General features: G+C 35.5%; 1 protein-coding gene across 1 annotated transcript in view; it reads right to left on the bottom strand.

Moving 5' to 3' along the window:
* The window catches only part of LOC144970685 (ATP-binding cassette sub-family E member 1-like), a 22,161-nt gene extending 7,423 nt beyond the window's left edge, over nt 1-14,738 (bottom strand). The window contains exons 1-12 of the mRNA XM_078910574.1: nt 14,628-14,738; nt 12,912-13,070; nt 12,227-12,312; nt 10,706-10,803; nt 9,255-9,372; nt 7,976-8,113; nt 5,929-5,998; nt 4,981-5,077; nt 4,261-4,472; nt 3,659-3,808; nt 2,946-3,077; nt 314-483 (exon numbers count right to left, since the gene is read on the bottom strand). Coding sequence (XP_078766700.1) covers nt 314-483; nt 2,946-3,077; nt 3,659-3,808; nt 4,261-4,472; nt 4,981-5,077; nt 5,929-5,998; nt 7,976-8,113; nt 9,255-9,372; nt 10,706-10,803; nt 12,227-12,312; nt 12,912-13,047 — 1,407 coding nt within the window. The 5' untranslated portion in view covers nt 13,048-13,070; nt 14,628-14,738. The remainder of the gene's footprint in view (nt 1-313; nt 484-2,945; nt 3,078-3,658; nt 3,809-4,260; nt 4,473-4,980; nt 5,078-5,928; nt 5,999-7,975; nt 8,114-9,254; nt 9,373-10,705; nt 10,804-12,226; nt 12,313-12,911; nt 13,071-14,627) is intronic.
* Nucleotides 14,739-21,263: the final 6,525 nt, after the last annotated feature.

The following is a 21,263-nucleotide window of genomic DNA, read 5'->3' as shown; positions in this document are numbered from 1 at the left end:
CATTAAAGTCTATCAAAAACTCAGACCGCCTGGAGAAGAAAAATAAAAGACAAAAGAAGAGCATAAACTCTAAATTATAAAAGAAAGAAAGGAATAAAAGATAGAAATACAGACAGAAAGACAAAGAAATAAAGGAAGAAATGAAAATAAAGAAAAATAAAGGGAGGGGGGGGGGGGGGGGTGTGATTGAGACAGAGACAGCAGCCCAACTCGCAGTACTGTGCTCCCTTGATGAAGATGGTAAAATATAACATTGAGTGAGCATCTATGCATGAATAGTTTTTTTTTCTTCTTTCAATCTAGCTCTCCTTACCTCTTGGTCAAAGATAGGTTCAATCTGCAGTGGCTTAAGTACATCACTGACAAACTGAGGATGGATGTAAGAATCACGAATCCTCTCGTGTAACAACTGCCTGACAGTGCCTTGGTGTTTGGGACTAATCTTTTGTGGTTTGTAGCTCACATTTAACATGGGGACTTCACCTTAGAACAAAAAGAGATGAAAGAAAAATGCATTTATATATGCACAGCATGATAAAAGCGACCTGAGAGTAATAACCAAAATTACAAAATTTTTGCTACTTTTCACCTGTTTGATATTTTAAAGAATTTCTAATTGATCCTACCTTCCCCAGTGTGAGGTTACAATGTATCAAACAAGCAAAAAAAAATTCTTTTTAAAAAATAAATAAATCTAGGATCAGGGTGTCCAGGGAAATTCAACCTTAAAATTTCCTACCTAGAAGTGAAATTTCCTACCAGGTATTTTACCAATTCTTGCCATCCCCACAGTGTTCATCCTACTTAAAATAGGTTTTAACTCAACACAATCCATATTTTAAAGTAAGAGCAAAGGTGAAAATGACTGGTCAAAAAAGGAGGAAATTTCTCAGAGCACAGATCATGACCCATCCATGCGACTATAATCTATAAAATTGAATCTCATTAAAATTTACTGAGAGGCAACCCAAAATGTGTCTCGCAGCAATTTTTGACAACATTCGGAGGAATTTCAAAACTGATAGCAACATATAAAATCTTATCTACTTAAAGAATGGTACCATGTGATTATACAATGTCAAAAGCCACCACCCACCCCCATTTTCACTTTTAAAAATACTCATATGATTTGTTTGTAGGTATGATGTGGCAGTAAGTACTGGTACTAGTGGTAGAGATGGTAGTGCAGTGGTAGTTGTTTATAATGGTTGTAGTAATGATGGTAGGGATGATGATGTGGCAGCGATTGTAGTCGTGGTGGTTGTGGTAGGGATGATGATGATATGTTGGTTGTAGTAATAGTGGTGGTGTTAGGGATAGTGATGTGGTGGTTGTAGTAGTGGTAGTGAATGTGGTGGTGGTTATGGTCGTGGAGGTGATAGGGATGATGATGTAGTGGTGGTTGTAGTAATGGTGAAGGTGGTATAGATGGTGATGTAGTACTAGTTGTAGCAATGGCGGTGTGGTGGTGGTAGGGATGATGATGTAGTGGTTGCAGTAGTGGTGGTAGTGATGATGATGTAGTGGTTGCAGTAGTGGTGGTAGTGATGATGATGTAGTGGTTGCAGTAGTGGTGGTAGTGGTTGCAGTAGTGGTGGTAGTGATGATGATGTAGTAGTGGTTGCAGTAGTGGTGGTAGTGATGATGATATGGTAGTGGTTGCAGTAGTGGTGGTAGTGATGATGATGTAGTGGTTGCAGTAGTGGTGGTAGTGATGATGTGGTAGTGGTTGCAGTAGTGGTGGTAGTGATGATGATGCGGTAGTGGTTGTAGTGATGATGATGTGGTAGTGGTTGCAGTAGTGGTGATGGTGATGATGTGGTGGTAGTGGTTGCAGTAGTGGTGGTAGTGATGATGATGTGGTAGTAGTTGCAGTAGTAGTGGTGATAAGGATGATGATGTGGTGGTGGGTATGATGATGTGGTAGTAGTTGTAGTGATGATTGTATGGGATGTGGTAGTGATGGGGATGATGATGTAGTAGTTTGTAATAGTGATGGTGACACGGATGATGATGTGGTGAAAGTTGTAGTAAACTAATAAAATTGTGTGCACAGCAGTTGTCCTTCACACATTTTTTATATCACATTTTAAGCAAGAAATTCCTGATTTTTCTAATTTTAGAGGAAATTTCACCCTCAATCTCATTATTTCCAACATTTCCGACCAAGTATGAAATTTCCGACCAATTTCCAACTTTCCGACTTCCCTGGACACCCTGAGGATCATTATTCCCCTATTACTAACAAACATGGTTATGAAACCAGGACCAATCGCTTTTACCAAGAGAACAGTGAAATCAATGCAATCCGAACCATTAAAGCTAAATAATGCATATAAACCTGTCTTTAACTCTCTGAGACTTGGCTACTTCAAATACCAAAACAACTCTTGTGAAGAAGGAACTTTTGATGGCAGTTCACATCGTATAAGGTCAATGAAGGGTTAATCAATCACAAAAACGACAAGTACTATGAAATAAGACCGACCATACTCCTCCAACAAAAGATCAGAATAAAAACATTCATAAATCGAGATTTTGGGGTTTGAAAAAAATTTTGGAGCGTATTAATTTTTTTTTTTTTTTAACAATGACCTAAATTTACTTCAAGAAGCTGCTGCTTATTTATTCATTTCTCAATTTTAAAAAAGAAGACTGAAAGCAAAGCCAGTTTGCCATATATATCCAGTGTCTTGATTATTGGTCAATGCAATATTAAACATCTATAAACTACAAATTTAATTTTTTTTTTAAAAAGAAAAAAAAAGAGCAAAAACAAAAAATGAAAATTAGCAATTCAGAATCAAAAGGGAAAAAAAATGATTGAAAAAAAATCATAATATTTCAATTAAATCTGAATAAGAGGCATTTCTTTGAAATGTTCCGAAGTTCGTTATTAGTAGGAAATTCTGATCTACGATTGAAGTAATTTCCAAACAACTTACCTCCACCATCAGGAGCAAGCCGTCCAGCCAGCATTCTGATGAAAGTTGTCTTTCCGGTTCCATTTTCACCGAGCATGACAATAATCTCAGAGTCTGTAAACTGACCACCCTCAATTTTCAATTCGAAGTTGCCTGAAATAGTGCAATTGTTGAAAAGAACCATAATGGACATAAATAAAAAAATAGAAAATAACAACACACAAACATAAACAACTATAGAAAGAATATAAGAAATGTGTACTTTGAAATGGAAATCTGGTTTCAAATAAGCTGCTGAGGGATAAATACAGACCAGCCAGAGTTCCCTTTTCTGGAAAATTATTGGGCAAATCTGGGATTTAAATAAACATATGACAAAGAATGTGATAGTTATGAAAACGATGTCAATAATGATTCTTCTGGAATAATAAATACAATGAAAAATTAAGAAAACAGCTGGTCAATGGCAACAGGTAAATCGGAAGTGAGAAAACATATCAGAATTTCCCCAACAAAATCGGGAGGGTTGACTTGTCTGTCAATAAAACACATTGGGCATGGTGAGTCTGTGGAAATGTGCTACATAAATGTTCATATCTTATTTTCTCCCCTTTTTTTTCCTTCTGTTTCAACACACACACATGATGTGATCCAAACTCCAACTCTATTCCATGTCTTATCACACGACATTTAATCAAGTGATGAATAATTCACTGAAACTAGTCCAAACTCACCCATCTTCTTAAACATGTCCGGGTAATCATAACGACACTCTCTTTTGATTTCCTCCTCAACAGCACTTTCGGCCACTTTGAATGTCAAAGCCGTTTCTCTGAACCTCAAGTTTTCTGTTGGAATATATCCGTCCAAAAACATGTTGATTCCTGAAAGAAACAAAAAAAATGTCAATCATGAACACCTGAGAACAAAAATCATAAATAAATTATCTCTTCAGACAGAAAATTCAAAGAAAAATTTAAGATGCGAGTGATGATGTTATTGGTAAGGATTTTATTTTGTCCTGAAGCAGTAAAATGATAAACAGTAAAACTTATGGTAATATTTGGGAAAATAAGAGGGTGCGATAGCCGAGTGGATAACGCATTGCACTTTCACATGGAAAAACCAGGTTCTACCCCTGCTGTCAGCACCAAGTTTGTTTTTACCTTAAGCAAAAAATTTAACCAATATTGCTCATTTTGCCGCTGACACCAGGATTATTTTGGTCTTTTCTCAAATAGACCATTAAAAAAAAAATCTCCCAGAAGACGAATATAGAGAAATTTATTGATTGCTTTTTTTGTTTAAAAAAAAACAAAAATATTTTTAAAATCACCTTCTTTGACACTGTAAGGCATAGTGACCACACCATAGCCTCCTGGTACTCCATACAGACAGCAAATGAAGTCAGACAGGTAATCCAACACTGACAAATCGTGCTCCACCACAATGACATACTTCTCAGGACCTGTCAGGAAGCGGATGGCCTGGGCAGCCTTCAAACGCTGTTTCACATCCAAGTAACTTGATGGTTCATCAAACAGAAATCTGTTCAAGATGAGATGTAAGTAAAGTATTCAACAAATTATGTTTGTAATAATTGAGTTTTTAATGACCATTCACTCACCAGAAACCATGCAAGAATAGTAACTTATCAATAAATGCAATTAACCAACTCACAGCGTTCAGGAATGACATTTCGCAGCTAAAGATTTGGCCTGTTATTGGAAAATGCATCACTCCTTATCCATTGAATACAAAATAAGAAGGAAAGCTAACAATTCCAACTGTTAAAATCTATTGACTAATTATATATTTACAATGTTTATAAATTATTTGAAGGATAAAAAAGAATGAATATATTGTTTTATATCTATTGACAACGAAAAGAAAGACAATCATCAATCAATAAAGATTTACACACGAAATGATCCTGATTACGGTTATTGCGAATCCATAATAAATTAATACTTTTGTTCTTCTAAATTTTTGAACAATGGCTTCGTAGTTGGTTAAAGCTTCAAGATTCAGTTTGTATTCATGAAATAAGACTCACATATCAGCTTTCTGAAGACAGACTATAGCAATGGCAAATCTTTGCAATTCTCCTCCAGAGAGATCTTCCACATTTCTATCACGCACGTTGTTCAGGTCTATGTAGAGGTTGAGAAACATATTTTATATTATACACCTGCAGTGAACAACATACATAAAGTTTCTATCTTTTAATAAAAATTCCAAAAAAAAAATCTATATGTATATAACACAAAGAAAAAAGCACCATAAACAGAAAATACTTTCTAAATAATCGAATAACAATCGTCATGAAATAAATAAATAATCATATGAATTATACTATGCTCGACTCCATGTTGAACAGGTTCCAAATGCTTCAATGTTATAGTAAAGCACCAGAACACATAGTAATCTTTTTTAAAGACCAAGAAGTCTTATGTACACACTTGCAACGTATGTAGGTCATGTCAGCGCCAATAAAAAGGAAGAAAACTGATAACATTAAATATCAAAAGCAACCAAGAAAAAGTAAGACAAAGGGGACTTATTCAACCAATAACATTCTATCATGTAATTTTGTTTGAAACCATCCAGAAATAAGCACAGGATCTCACCTGGAGGTATTCACTCAAATGTTTATAAAATATATTCAAAACAAAAACCAAAACATTACACAGCAGAGAGATGAATTTACAGGAGAAAAAAAAATCTCCCAAAACGAATAGCATACATTTGACGTTTCCGCCTAAGTCAAGGACTCCGGTCAAGACCAGGATCTCAACAAAGATGTTGAGGGGCAAGCTGATGGAATGACCAACAAAGTTATTTCAGGCCAAAAATTATGAGGGACCTTTGATAATGCGTAAATCAAAAAGATGGCCTCATGATTCACACAGACAAACACTCATTATCTCTTTCCCCACCCACCAATCACATACAAAAATACAAATGAAAACAAGGACTATGAGGGTTGAATTCGCAAGCTTACCTAACATGGCACAGATTTCATTTTGGTTCTCCATTTCGTCCTTTTTATCAAGGAGTGCTTGTACACATCCCTATGAGGAAGGAAAATAGATATGAAATAAATGAATGATGCAAATGTTTTTATTTTAGTAAATACAGAAATTTCATTCATTCTATTCAAGCCATATTATTTATCTACCACATAACCCAAGTTTTAAAATTTAGAGGGATGATCCAAATAACAAATTAGTAACTCTTGAAATCTGCACTGACTGGTATGTATTATCATGTTAAAATCAAAACAAGCCACATGCACATACGCACACAAAGCTCAAATACAATCTTAAATAAGTACCAAAATATTAGACAACTAGATACTCATGTTACAAACTATTAGAAAATAGTCAAAATCATTACGATACAACCAACATTTTTATTATTCTGATGTCCTTTGAAAATCATAAAATTCAAAGAAATTTTTATGTTATAAGTGTAAGAACTTAACGTTATTGTCAAACTTATCTACCCGAAAAAAATATGTAGAGCATGCACTTAGTGAATTTTTGTTCGAGCAAAAAAATCTTCTTTTTTTTATTTTGGTACCTGTATCACATGGGTTTGTTTTGGGGAAAAAAAATCCTGAAAACATCTGGTAAGGAGAGAATTTAAACTTCAGGGATCTGATTCATGGAGCGGGACTACGACGATAGTCCTAGACTAAATCTGTTGTCTCAGACTAAAAGGCGTTGTAAGATATTCATGAAGCCGGACTACGCGAAGTCTCAGACTAAACGAGGGACTAAACGGGTGAAATTTACACCCGCGATTTAGCAGGTGTAAATATCGTAGTCTGAGACTAAATTTCTAAATCATAATATGTGCTATACGCTGGTGGGAGTAATTGTACTGCGATTAGAACAAGGCTACCCGACAGTTTTTGATTTTATTTTTATTTATTTATTAATTTATTTATTTTTATTTTTTTGGTTTTGTTTTATTTTATTTTATTTTCTCGAAGATTCAACAATCGCACATACACTCCTCATCTTGCCCATTCCAAACACTTTCCAGGTACACATACTGTTTCATAGTAACTTACTAATACTACTACTACTACTACTACTACTACTACTACTACTACTACTACTACTGCTGCTATTACATTTCTATTATGTCTTTTATCGTCCATTATTTTCTAGAAATTTCACGTCTCTCACTGGCCTCATCATTTCTATCACACCACGCTAACGATTCGTTCACACTCCAACCATCGTTGAGTACAGACGATGCAATTTATACTGCATTTCTTCTTATTTGTTTTCAACGTTTATTTGTTTATTGTTGTGCCGACGAAGGGTTTGTACCCGAAACGCCCATTGTCTGTATTGTTTCCACCGATTCCTATCCATCTTCACTCTTTCGTTAGTATTTTCGGGACCCCATGCTTCAGGCAGCGCCCACCGCTCTCTACTTAGAACAATGCTACACCGTTGATAAGAATCATTTTAGTGCCATCGTTATTTATATTTACTAAAAACATTATACACACACACACACACATTCTCAAACAATTTTTACACCCTTAAACTTGTCTCACATCATTTTTATTTGTGGGGAAAAAAAAAAAAAAAAAAAAAAACCAACAAAAAAAAAAAAAAAACGATCAAAACAAACACGAAGAAGAAATAGATATGATTTCTGTGCCACTTCGTATGACGCATGCGCAGCTGGAAAAGTAACACATTTCTATGACGTGTTGTGGTACGTTTCCGAGGAATCCCCAGTTAAAAATAGATTGACCTCTGTAGTCTGAGACTTCGCAAGCGTAGTCAGAGACTTGATAGTCAGGGACGAAGTCTGACTCCATGAATAGCTTACTTTCCGTAGTCACTGACTTCCCAAAGTCTTCGACTACAAAGTCTCAGACTTTGCTATAGTCTGAGACTACCATAGTCCCGGTCCATGAATCAGATCCCAGGTAAAATTTGAAATTTGAAATTCTTATCAAAGTACTTTGACAATTTCACACATGTGACAAAGTGTGACAGTGGACAGATAAAATAACCTACCTTGACAGCTTTAGGAATCTGGTCCACATACTGTGGCTTCATCAGAGCTCTTAAATCATCTTCGAGAATCTTAGTAAAGTAATTCTGTAACTCTGAGCCACGGAAATATGCCAAGATATCAGTCCAGTCTGGGGGAGTCTGGAGAAGATCACAGGATAATAATTTTAAAAATATAAAATTCCCTCTATTCATCCCCAAGTGGAAATTTGACTTCCAAGGGAAGACTGGAACAACCCAAACATCAGCTGCAATGCAGCGCTGCAAAGTGAGATAGGGCAACTAGCTCAAGGTCACACAGCGTAGCAGGTAGTCAAATCAGTACATTTCAGGTATGAAGCAAAGACCATACCCAGAGCTGCCCACTTTAATTTTTTTTTAATTCATAGTTTCCAAGGAAAAAAAGAGAAGTAGCTATAGATAGGTTTACACATTAATAATTTTTTAAAATTTTAAAACACACAAAACCTGAGCTTTTATATAGCGCAATATCCACTAAACATGCTCAAAGCGCTTTACAAAGGGTCCCTGACCAACATCAGCAACACGAAACATGACGCCTTATGGGCGATATTACAATTTTTTCAAGATAGAGACAATGCTGTTAACAGCCAGGTAACCAGTTTACACCAGAGTAAAGCAAGAAAATGTGAGTAAAGAGCTTTTTCCAAGGACTCAACTATGTGCCGAGCGAAGCCAGAACCTTCCGAAAGCAAGTGTCATACCACAAGACCACATAGCTGCACCACAAATCTTTTCCATAATTTTTTTCATACCAATAGATGAATTATCTTGGTGTTACCAATGTCAACATACTGGTAAATGAGAGCATCCTTTGACTACTCAAGACATGTCATTACACAGGGTTGCCAATTCAGGAGACAAAAAATTTACTGAATTTTTACAGAAAACGCATTGAACGACCCTTTCTGAGTACTGAACTCCAGTAAAAATACATTACGTACTTACTTTTTTTTTTCTGCTTAGCAGTTAATTGGAAAATATACTGAGGGTTTATGACATACTGAATTCAGTAAATATACGGAAAATTGGCATCCTTGCTTACACAAAGAATATATCAGCCTTGTGATTCTTAATGAGCAAAAATAAATTTTAAAAAGAACCAAACAATTTGAAAATCTCACATAAGGTTTGCTCAACTTTCGCTTCAGAATATAGTAATATTTTTTTCTTTTTCTTAGTCTAGTTAAAAAGTCTGAGATTAAAAGGTGTAAATCTCAATCATGTTAATAATAATGGGAAAAAAAAGTTTATCACATACATCAAATCTTCCCAAATTAGGTTTCTGCTTTCCTGCCAGAATTTTCAATGCTGTTGATTTGCCAATACCGTTGGTTCCTACCAGACCCAGGACCTCGCCTTGTCTTGGAATTGGCAACCTGTACGAGATGTATAACAGTGGAATTATTTCAACCCCTGAGAATTATTAAAATGCTGCATGGAAAAGAAAAAAGGAAATAAAAAATAATAATAGTTAATTCATAACTTTAGGAATATAAGCTTGTTTTTAATTTTAAGAAAAGAAAAGAAAAAAAGCATTCCTGTGATTGAAATTATTTCTTGGGAACAAATCAAAAGAACCCATTTATTCTGATCTCGGAAATTTGTTGCTTAAACCAATTCCATATCACCCTCATGACACGTATGTATGCGACTGCTTCGAGCAGTCCTTCAGAGTTTATCCCATTTTTAGACCTGTAAATGAGCTCTATAAAAATTGACTGAAACTCTTTGTAATTCGTCGTAGTGGGAAATCCAAAGAATCGAAAGGTAAACAGCAAGCTTGCTTGAGCAAAACAATGGCATAAAACTAAATTGCGCGGGAATTAATTAGGCTACTTACCATTGTTCCTTATAATTAGGTACCCAATCAGTGAAGAAACTAGAAACAGTCAACCAGTTGGTTTACAATTACAATGTGAGGCAATCGAGATGTACTGTAGTAATACCTAACTTTCGATTTGAAGGTGTCTACATAATGCACTTCCGGCTTTCGCATTTTACCCTTTTCATACTTTTACTTCCCTCCGGGTAAATGTGGTCAATTTTGACTTAGACGAAACAGTGAAATTTTTCGCTCAGCGGCTCAGTTAAAATTGGCTACAATTGGGATCACGACAGGTTGGAAAGTTAAAAAATAATTTCACGAAGGCTGTGTGAAAATACACTGGGATGTGTTGAGACACGGCAATTCTAAAAAGTGTCGCTTAGTCTTGGCAATATATCTATCGTTAATGTAAACGGCCCATGAGCTATGCGTAGCGCTGTGGAACATTCCTAATTACTTTACGGTCATTCGACTACGATTCATGAATTCTTTCTTTCTTTTTAAAAAAAAATATTTTAATTTGACGAATTGACTGATTTCAGTTCATTGACTGAGAATTTACAGGTCTACATTTTGTATGACATGAAATGGACAGCAATAGCAATTACCTGCTACCCTTTGGATAGGACACCAGTTTTCCCACAGTACTTTCCATTAGACCTAACAAACCAGACTACTCAATCACTGCTGTGTGGATATAAAGAGATATCGGCTTCACTCGTCCCAATGAGTGTGATTCGAGAGCTCTACCAACTGAGCTATAAGATTTGTCTATTATCATCCTGCAGGTCGAAAGGCCAAAAAAAAAAAAATAAATAAATAAAAGGCTGGTCCATTCCAAACAGGATTGATATGTCAATGATAAAAAATTCCACATTGCTTACCTGTGAAGCTTGAAAGAGTTGGCACTGTATCGATGAGTTGTATGTTTACTCAAATTACTTGGCAGGTTGATGATGTTGATAGCCTCAAAGGGACATTTCTGAGTAAAAATGACAACAGGAAGGGGGAGGGGAAGGAATAAATTTTCAAGAATAAATACGTCAATAAAAGTGTAAAGAAGGAAATAAATGATAAAAAAGAATCAAACAAGGCATGTTTCAAATAGTAAAATAGTGTATAGATTCCCAAATTTATTCATTGACCCGGTGTTGGACATGGAAATTCTCTCACAATAAGGGGTGAGTGGCTGTATAACGAGTGACAGATATAGCTGAGAGATAAATTTTATGAATAACTATAACAATGTCAGGAATATGATCATGGGATAAAATTGACAAAGATCATTGAAAGAGTTGAGTGTAAGAAACAAAGATTATAATATATATTATATATATATATATATATATAATATATATATATATATATATATATATATATTATATATATATATATTATATATATATTAATATATATATATATATATATATATAATTTAAAATATTTACCACAATGTTTGGGGCAGTCTACATCAATGTTTCAGGCTTTATTTGCCATCTTCAGGACTGAGTTGTTTTGCTGACTGTTGTTGTTGAAACAACAACAGTCAACAAAACAACTCAGTCCTGAAGATGGCAAATTAAGCCTGAAACATTGATGTAGGCTGCCCCAAACATTGTGGTAAATATTTTAAATAATATATATATATATATATATATATATATATATATATATATAATATATATATATATATATATATATATATATATATATATATATATATATATATATATATAAACAAAAAACAACCTAATCTTGTGATTCATCAACCAACTGACCATACAAGTCGTGACGATGATGTAAGTGATACCAATGCTGGCCCATGAAAATTTGCACAGCCAATGAATAAGATTTTTTAAACACTTACAATCCAGAAGAAAAAAAACGGATATTTCATAAGAAATTTGGGAAAATATAGCTCCACATGAATCTATCTTTCTCCCTCTCCTGACAAATAATAGCAATAACATTGGTCGACACAATTATATGCAGCAACATGCTTTTCAGAAATTAAATCAATGTAAAAATCCAATATGTCCCAACAAAATATGTTTTCGAACTCAAAACATGAACGTCTGGGTCATGTAACAAATAAAAATGTTTAATTAACACTAAAAAACTAAAAGATTAATATATGATCTTCAGCAAAATGCTTACAAAGGTACAATGGATGAAAATGTATAAGAATATCCACTTTTTTACGAAAGGTTGGCAATGTTGGTAGAGCCACTATTAATGATGGCAAAAAATGATCACGACGATGGTAGTGTTGGAAACTACCATGAAAAAATCAATAGCATCCTCAAACAGGACCTCCTGCAAAATTCTCATTCACTGGCACATGATTATAATACAACTTATCTTCATTTTAATGGACAGACTCAATTCTTTATAGCAATTATTACCTTGGGGCATATACCACATCCAATGCACAATTCCTCAGAGATTGTGGCAATCTTGTCAGTGGAAACAACTTCTATGCACAATTTTCCTGTTAAAATTAAGATGTAAAAAGAAAAGAACTGATGAGTTTATATCCCATTTATAGCCAATACAAACGAGTGAAAAACAAATATAATTATCCAAATATATATATATATATATATATATATATATATATATATATTATAACTGATAAGAGGGGAAATGCACAACTTAGAAAGACAAGCAAGAGATCAATCTCAATAATATAATATTTTTTAATATTTGTAATGTCTTAGAAATTTGTATGTCTGCAATAAAGGGAACAAAAAAAATCTATAATTCTCAGTAAAAAATAATAAAATCGTTAATTCTGGGTCAAAAATAATAAACTCTTTGAGTCATAAGGATCACGAAACCAGAATTTTTTCTGTAAAAATGGACACTAGCAATTACTTGCTTTCCTTTGGAAAAGGTGTCATTTACCACAAAACTTTTCTTCCCGCTACCAAAGCAGTTTGTTGGACAGAGCTGAGAGATAACAGAAAAGAAAATCTCAACAGCATCCCGAAGCGATACCAGTCATGCAGTTTATGAGTCAAATACTCTACCTATGGACCATTCTTGACTAAAGGTAGTACACAACAAATAAGTGGAACTGGAACTTACCCATTCTGACAACAGGGCAGAACTTCTTACATTGTTGTTGGCATCTTTTGGGTTTACATCTGTCCGCATTGACAATGGCTATTCTTGTCATGACATCTGTGGCCTCCTCTGCTCTCCTATCCTTTATTTTAGGCATTTTGCCGATTTGTTTCTTTTAATCTGCAAAACATTTTAAAAGTTTGTTTTTTTAAAGGAAAATTTATGTTGCATAATAAAGTGGTTGTTTTCCAAAGTTATGAAATAACTGTACTATACCTCACCCCAATAACAATAGATATGAGTATTTGCAATGGAAATTTTTCTAATACCCTATTTACTAAGAAATTCACTAGCTTAGCATGGCAAATCAAATATAACCCAGAATCAAATAAGACTTCAGCTGCTCTGGTTTAATCATTTATTCTATATTATGATTCATGGCGGCCAACTCTTAAAGAATTAAAACAGAACACCCTATCACAAACCATGAGATGGGAAGGGGAAGGGATGACACTGTCACAAGAGAGAGAGAGAGAGAGGGGGAAGGGCAGGGAGCAGCATGGGGGAAGATGAAAGAAAAAAATGTGTTGCCTGATGATGTAGATCAAAGGAGTGTTAGTGGGGTGCTTCATGGTACACGTTTCATGCAGTTTTAACTGCTTAATAGTATAGTGAGAGAGAGTCTCTCACCCGCTACGGAACAAATTTTGCGCACCAATTTTTACTGCGCTTATCATGCAAAATCATTTCATGAACCAGATTGCATACCTGGTGACACTTCTACCGCAATCTTTTTCTAAAGAAACTCTTAAAAACTGGTCTTTTTAAATTTAAAGACTACATCCATTGAATGATGATTGACATCGAAGACTTCGCAAGGAATGAAAATTATGAAATACCTAATTTCAAACAAAACCTTTGAAATTCATCAAGGATTGTCTAGTTCTTCTAGTTCCGAATGTTTTTTCATAGAAAATAAATGCTTCTTCAAATCTAAACTGCTTTTACTTTTGATAAGTTTTTTCTATCTAAATACGGTGGACAACGGACAACTCAATGGGGCCAAATATCGGATCCACCGGCCCACCTCTCTACTGCTGGACTCCTTGGCAGTTAATCAGTTAATCTAATTACTAATACTAATATTAATGAATTGCGGATTTACCAATTTACCAACGATTTACTTGATTTTTACCAACTGACCACTGATAATACCAATATATGGTCCATGGCAATAACAGGAACAATGAGAGAAAACATGGGAGAGAGGGATGGATGGAGAGAGAGAGAGAGAGAGAGAGAGAGAGAGAGAGAGAGAGAGAGAGAGAGAGAGAGAGAGAGAGAGAGCATTTAATTTTAATTTTTTTTTTAAAGTAAACACGTAAAAATAAGTAAACGAGAGCAGAGAGCAACATGACAAGGACTCCTTGAATTTGAAGTACATTGTTGATAGTTGACGAGAAATCAAAGTTAATTTGATTGATTGAGTTCAGAGGCCACGTAGGGTCATATTCACAAAAGTCATAAAAATAACATTGGACTGGAGTTGAAGAGGCAGTGCCCAGTGCTGAAACTGAGGAGATCACCCACAAGTCATCATGTCGGAGAATAAACATATTGAGTCATTTAAACTTGAATTGACTTTGAGTAAAATGTCATTAGCATCTATAGCCTTCTTAACCATTATCAATTAATTACGAATTAACAAAATTTCAAGACTTATTACGCCTCTTTTACCTTCTATGACGATTAAAATCAACAACAAATAAACCTAGGTCTGTCACCCGGCATGTGCAATAGTAAAAGGCAGACCGGAAGTAAACTTTAGATAACCACCATGAATGTTGCCAGTTTATGTGCAATAGTAAAAGGAATTGTGTTTTCAGTCCACCAGTGGACCTAAAACACAGCTGTGTATTCAGTCCATCGGAAATAAAAACTATTTGAAAAGGACCAATTATCGTCTATACTTGTTACCTTAATCGATAATGACGACATTGATACTGAGCCTATTATAGGTTAGGCATCATCAGAAGTGGACAGGCATAACATTTATGACAATTTGACGGCTTAATAATATCATTTACAGCGTTTTATTTACTCTCGAAAAGTCTTGATTGAGAATTGTTCGAAATCGGGAGCCTGAAATAGACAAATTCTTACCATGGTTACCAGATAGTCATTGGCTAATTCATTTAAAATTAACATTTATATCTATTTTTAATGTTTCCTAGTCCGTTAGAGTTTTTATGATTATCAAAACCGATGAGTTTTCCAAGGAGATCAGAGTTTTAGTATTGTTTTCCCATGTAAGGTTCTATTGGTCACCAGGAATGGCGTCAACGTGTTGAACTTGAAAATTAAGAATTTTTGCCAAAGGAGGACACAGGCCTACTCGAGGCCAGTGACACAGCTGTGTTTTCAGTCCACCGGAAATAAAAATATTTAAAAAGGACCAATTATCGTCTATACTTACCTTAATCAATAGTGACGACTTTGATACTGAGCCTATTATAGGCATCATCAGAAATGCACAGGCATAAAATTTATAGCAATCCACGGCTTAATAATATCATTTACAGTGTTTTATTTACTCTCGGAAAATCTTGATTGAGAGTTGTTCGAGACCGGGTGCCTGAAATAGATCTCAATTCTCGAAACCGATTTATTGACGAGATTCTTACCGTGGCTGCGAGATAGCCATTGGCCTGGCCAATTTGGCCAAAATTGGCCACACAGAGGATAATGTTTCTAGAATTAATTTAAAATTAACATTTTTATATATTTTTTATTTTTCGTAGTCCTTTAGAATTTTTTGTGATTATCAATACCGATGAATTTTCCAAGGATATCAGAGTTTTAGTATTGCTTGCCCAAGTAAGACTCTATTTTGTCACTTTTCACATCGATCACTGGCCTCGAGTACGGCTGTGCTTCGAGGCCTTCCCCTCTCCCCCCCCCCCCCCTCCGCCCCGGGCAGTCTTCACCTCGTCTTCTTCCTTCCAAGTCCAAGATCCTTTTCTTTCAAAATCATTCCTTGTCCTTTGAATTGTAGGGCTGGTCTATTGTTTATCGTCTATCATGTCTTGTAAAACTATATTTTTTTAAAAACTGGTATCCGATTTATTCCTTTCTACTAGCCCTAAAATGACCTCAATGTTTTATAGGCGCCATCAAACCTTTAAAAACAAAAGAGTCCTTAAAAGAATATAGAGTCATCTTTCTTGCGGCTCACGCCGATATTGTCTACACCAAAAGTGTTCAAAGCTGTAACCTTATAAATAAGGATAGGAACCAAAGTAAAAAAACGAGTACAAGTAGCTACAAAACAGTCCTTAACCTCTCTCTCTCTCTCTCTCTCTCTCTCTCTCTCTCTCTCTCTCTCTCTCTCTCTGACGCTCCCTCAGACATATTCAAGACCCTATAACTATAAAGTTGTTCTGTTAACTTTTTGTTTTCCTTTTTTTTTTGTTCGTTTTTCTCCTGGCTCATATTGTTACGTACAAGGAATGCACAAGGCAATAGATTTTGACGTCTCGTTCTAAAATAAAATAATAATATTAAAAGTGAGTAAAAGTAAATAAATAAGAAAAATGTTAAATGTCGTTCAAACTTCTTAAGTCACCAGGAATGGTGTCAACGTTTTGAAGTTGAAAATTAAGAATTTTTTGACTGGTATCCAATTTCTTCCTTTCTACTAGCACTATCTCTCTCTCTCTCTCTCTCTCTCTCTCTCTCTCTCTCTCTCTCTCTCTCTGAGCTCTCCTACACCACCCCCACCCTCTCTCTCTTTCTCTCTCTCCCTCTCTCTCTCTGATGATCCCTCAAACATATCCAAAACCCTATAACTATAAAGTTGTTCTCTTAACATTTTTTTGTTTTCTTTCTTTTTTTTTTTTTAATTTTGGTTGTTTGTTTTTGTTTCGTTTTTCAACCGACTCGCATTGTTACGTACAAGGAAAGCACAAGGCAATAAATTTTGACGTCTTACTGTGTTCTAAATCAAAATATTGAAAGTGAGCAAAAGTAAATAAATATCAAATATAAATATTGTTAAATGTCGTACAAACTTTTCAAGTCACTAGGAATGGTGTCAACGTGTTGAAGTTGAAAATTAAAAATTTGTTTGCCAAGGGGGTACCAAAAAAAACAAAAAAAATGAAAAAAAAAAAAAAGAAAGAAAGAAAGAAAATGTTATGCCTAGAAAGGAGCTTGAACGCCCAACCCACCCCACCCCGGTTAGTTACGCTATGCTAAATCAGCCGGCCACCTCGCCTTCTCGCGCTCACTCAAACAGTTTAGCCCGTATAATTATAATCTCTTCCGGTGGACTGAATACACTGCTGTGTATTCAGTCCACTGGTGGACTGAAAACACGGCTGTGTATTCAGTCCACTGGTGGACTGAAAACACAGTTCCAAACTTTAGATAACCACCATGAATGTTGCCAGTTTATGTGCAATTTTATCGCGCGAACTAGAGAGCCAAACTAATAAGTGCCAAACACTAAGGTCTCTCTCTCTGTCTCTCTCTCTCTCTCTCTCTCTCTCTCTCTCTCTCTCTCTCTCTCTTCTCTCTCTCTCTCTCTCTTTCTCTCTCTCTCTCTCTCTCTCTCTCTCTCTCTCTCTCTCTCTCTCTGTGTGTGTGTGTGTTTTGTTGTTTTAATTTTTCTTTTTAATATTCACTGTCTATGTTGAATTTTATCTTTAATTTTAATTTAAGGGAGGCCTTCCGAAAGCTCCTACATCCCCAGTATTCTTTTTTTTTTATATAATGTTCTAGTTAGGGGTTTGGGAGAGGGGGGGGGGGTTAAATAATGTTGTAGTAGGGGGTTTGGGAGGGGGACAACTTTTTTTTTAAGTTTCCCCCCTCCCAAACCCCCTACTAGAACATTATCTGGGGACGTAGGAGCTTTCGGAAAGCCTCCCTAATTTAATAGTGTAGATGATAGATATGTATCTTAATAAAATGACTCAAGACATCCTGACGTAAATCGCGAAAAGAAACCATTCGGTTCTCTTTCAACCGACCGTGATGCATTGGCTGCTTACACCAATTCTGTGAAGTTTTATTGTGTTTGTTTGTTTGATTGTTGCTTTAGGTCTCTTCCAACACAATTGAGGTTATATGAGAGACCGCTGAAACAAAACAAACAAAAAAAAAGCAATCTAACAAAAATAGTACAAATGTAAATCAAAATCATAACCTAAAGATATCATAAGCTAAATTATAAATAACCAAGAACAAACAGGCAGAAGATTTACAGAAAAAAAAATATCCCCTGTCAAAAATACAATCACAAACCAAAGAAGCAGGATAGGCTAGTAAAGAGAAGAAGAAACGACATCACTATCGGATCGTACACCCATGCGAACATCATAGGTATATGATTCAAGGGTGATGCTCCCATCCAACCACCCGCTTTTATTGTGTGCCATTATTTATGAACGAGTTCCCTAATCGCAGAATTTTTTAGTCTTAGATTGTCCGAACGAAACAAATCTTTGTCGATTGCAACTACAGTGAAACACGCGTTCGTCGAACACCTATTCGACAAATTCTCGGGTTCAACGAACAATGAAAGAATTCCCCAAGTATGACCTTCATTTTCATTGTAAAATTTTCACGGCATCCACACACGGTTTCACTGTTTCGACAAACTAAGCTTTTCAAGCAGACCCATGTAGTTCGACGAATGCGTGTTGCTCTATAGTTTTATATGGGTCTCCAAAATATTGGATTTATTTGCCAAATTATCTTTTTTTTTTCTTCTCCGTCTTCATTCTAAAATATTCATAAGATTTGCAAAGCATAATATTTTTTTTCATTATATTTTTGTTACATTTGTTTATTTGTGATTTTTGTTAGATATATCACTCGTGGTCTTTAGCGTAGTTCTTAAACAGTCAACCCCAATCCGATCGTAAGTAGCACTATCTATCCCCTGAGGGCTAAGAGAGAGCACGTATTCCTGTTTGGCTTTCGTTTTCAACAACAATATCAATCAAATGATTATAATATTATTATGGTCAGTATTTTCAACTTATGATACCACATTATCGACGTGCTGCAATGCATCTCGGGGTAGATTCAGATGCCATCGGATTTATGCAGCGATTTTATCCTATCAGCCTCTTCATTGGAAACCCCTTTTACACGCTTTGTAATTCTCTGAGACGAATACAACGAAAATGTTGCTGTTTGAAGGGGTCGGCGTGGTCTTAGCTTCATACCCATAAGATACGGAGCTCGACTACCCGTCGCGCTATGAGGCCTTGAGCAAGCTAGTTTACTTGGCGACGCTGCACTGCATCTGATGCCCGGGTTATTCCCATCTTCCCTTGGAATAGACCTTAAAGATGAATTCCCTCTTGGGGACGAATTAACAGAAATATCAGTTTATTTCTATTCTTTTATTTGAAACTCTAAAAAAAAAAGAATGTTTAAAAAAGTGTGTGTGGGGGTGGGGGGGGGGGGGGGGGGGCAGGGGGGGGGGGGGGGGGGGGGGGGGGTGACTCAAACAAAATTGAATTTGAATGAAAGCTCCAGTTCAATGGACAAAGAAAAATACGTGACTCGCTGTCCCCTGTACGTTAACGAGTATGTTCCCCAAACCTAAACGATCGACCAATGACGAGGGAGAAAACCAGGATCTGTCCTCAGACGTCGCCACACGACGACCGGTGCGCGAGTGCTCGTCGTTAGTCTTTCGTTAAGTTTCGGAGAACGTGATCGTTAACTTGCTATTATACCGAGCTGAACCGGGTACATGGAAATTGACTTTATAACAAGAAGCATGAATGTAGTACTTTCTTTTAAGTCTCAAATTTTTAATTCTAACCGCCCATGGGGGAAGAAGGATTCTACTTTCTTACTTAAGTCTCAAATTTGTAATTCTAAGCGTTTTTCATTTATATTTCAATCTTTTCTATATATTGTGCCCATCGATTAAAAATCGCATCGTTGCTCATGATTATGTTTCCATTTGCGTCTCTTTAGCAACTGACTTTGGCGAGAGACTTTTTATTTCCAGTTAATTTTGAAATCGAGTCGTGAAAGAGCTTTGTGTTAGAATGTTCTTTGTTTTCTATTTTCTTGCTTTCCTCATCAATGAAGCGTTCCTTTGCTTCTCTGCACTCCTTTTTAAAAATTAATTAATTGGCATTTTTATAATCCATGCGGTTTCTCTTTAATTTGCTCCTTTCGTCCATTTCTTGAAGTACGGTAATTAATTTGTCATCCATTTTTGGTTCATTTCATGTGGTCTTACATGAAAGGTGTCTTTCATGGGCTCCGTGATACACTTTGATATATTATTTATCATTCCAGTGCTTGTCAATATCTTCTGTTGGTGTCAGGTTTTTGTTTCACGGCATCTTTGTATGTTTTCACGGATGGAGCATCTTGTCTTAGTATGGTATATCAATCTGTCGTTTTGGCTCTGGTTTACAAGTTTTAATAATTTCCAGCTTTAATCTAAGACTATATTTTTATAGATAGAACGAAGTTGACGTCACTCAGGTCTTTGTTATTGTTTTTTGCCGTCCATGTTTTTGAGTAATTATCACTAAACTGTATTAACCAGACTATAGTTTTGTGTGTTGGTCCGTTTTACTTCCGGATGGGAATGTTGTCAGTTTCTTAGCCAAGCGCACACTATCCATAGGTCGATGGATGCTGCTTCATTCTGCAACAGGAATGGTCTTTGCTGTTTTAATACAGCTCTTAAACCTTTGGGCTATTAATATGTAATCTATTTGAGTTTTGTAGCGACTTCCAGGACTTTTCCATGTCCATTTCCTTCTGACGTGTTCTTTGAATCATGTAATGTGTATATTCCATACTGATTTATTTTGAGGACGGGTCTCTCGTGAGACCGGCTTTATGCGCCTCCCGGCGCTGGGAGATTTAAAGTTAAGGTCTCTTGTGAGACAGTAAATCGTTACCCCGTTTCACATTTAGGATATCAAGTACTTCCCATGACGATATTGCTTCTTTTTTTTTTAAATTGAGCTTTTGCATAGCGAAATCTCAAATTTCCTCCAAAAGTACCAAAAGCGACACCTTACATGTAGGACGTAACAGAACGCATGTACGTCTCTATTATTATTATTATTATTATATTATTATTATTATTATTATTATTATTATTATTATTATTTTATTATTATTAATATCTAATATCATCATCATCATCATCATCATCATCATCATCATCATCATCATCATCATCATCATCATCATCATCATCATCTTCACCATCATTATTATTATTATTATTATTATTATTATTAATTATTTATTATTATATTATTATTATTATTTTATATCATTGCCTTTTTCACCCTGGGTCAGGGTATAGGCCACAGACAA

The sequence above is a fragment of the Berghia stephanieae genome, chromosome 4, assembly GCF_034508935.2.
Source record: "Berghia stephanieae isolate SIO BIC M18660-M18661 chromosome 4, UCSD_Bste_1.3, whole genome shotgun sequence".
Lineage (NCBI taxonomy): Eukaryota > Metazoa > Mollusca > Gastropoda > Nudibranchia > Aeolidiidae > Berghia > Berghia stephanieae.
Note: the sequence above shows the minus strand (reverse complement) of the source record. Positions and strands in the feature narration are given on the sequence as shown.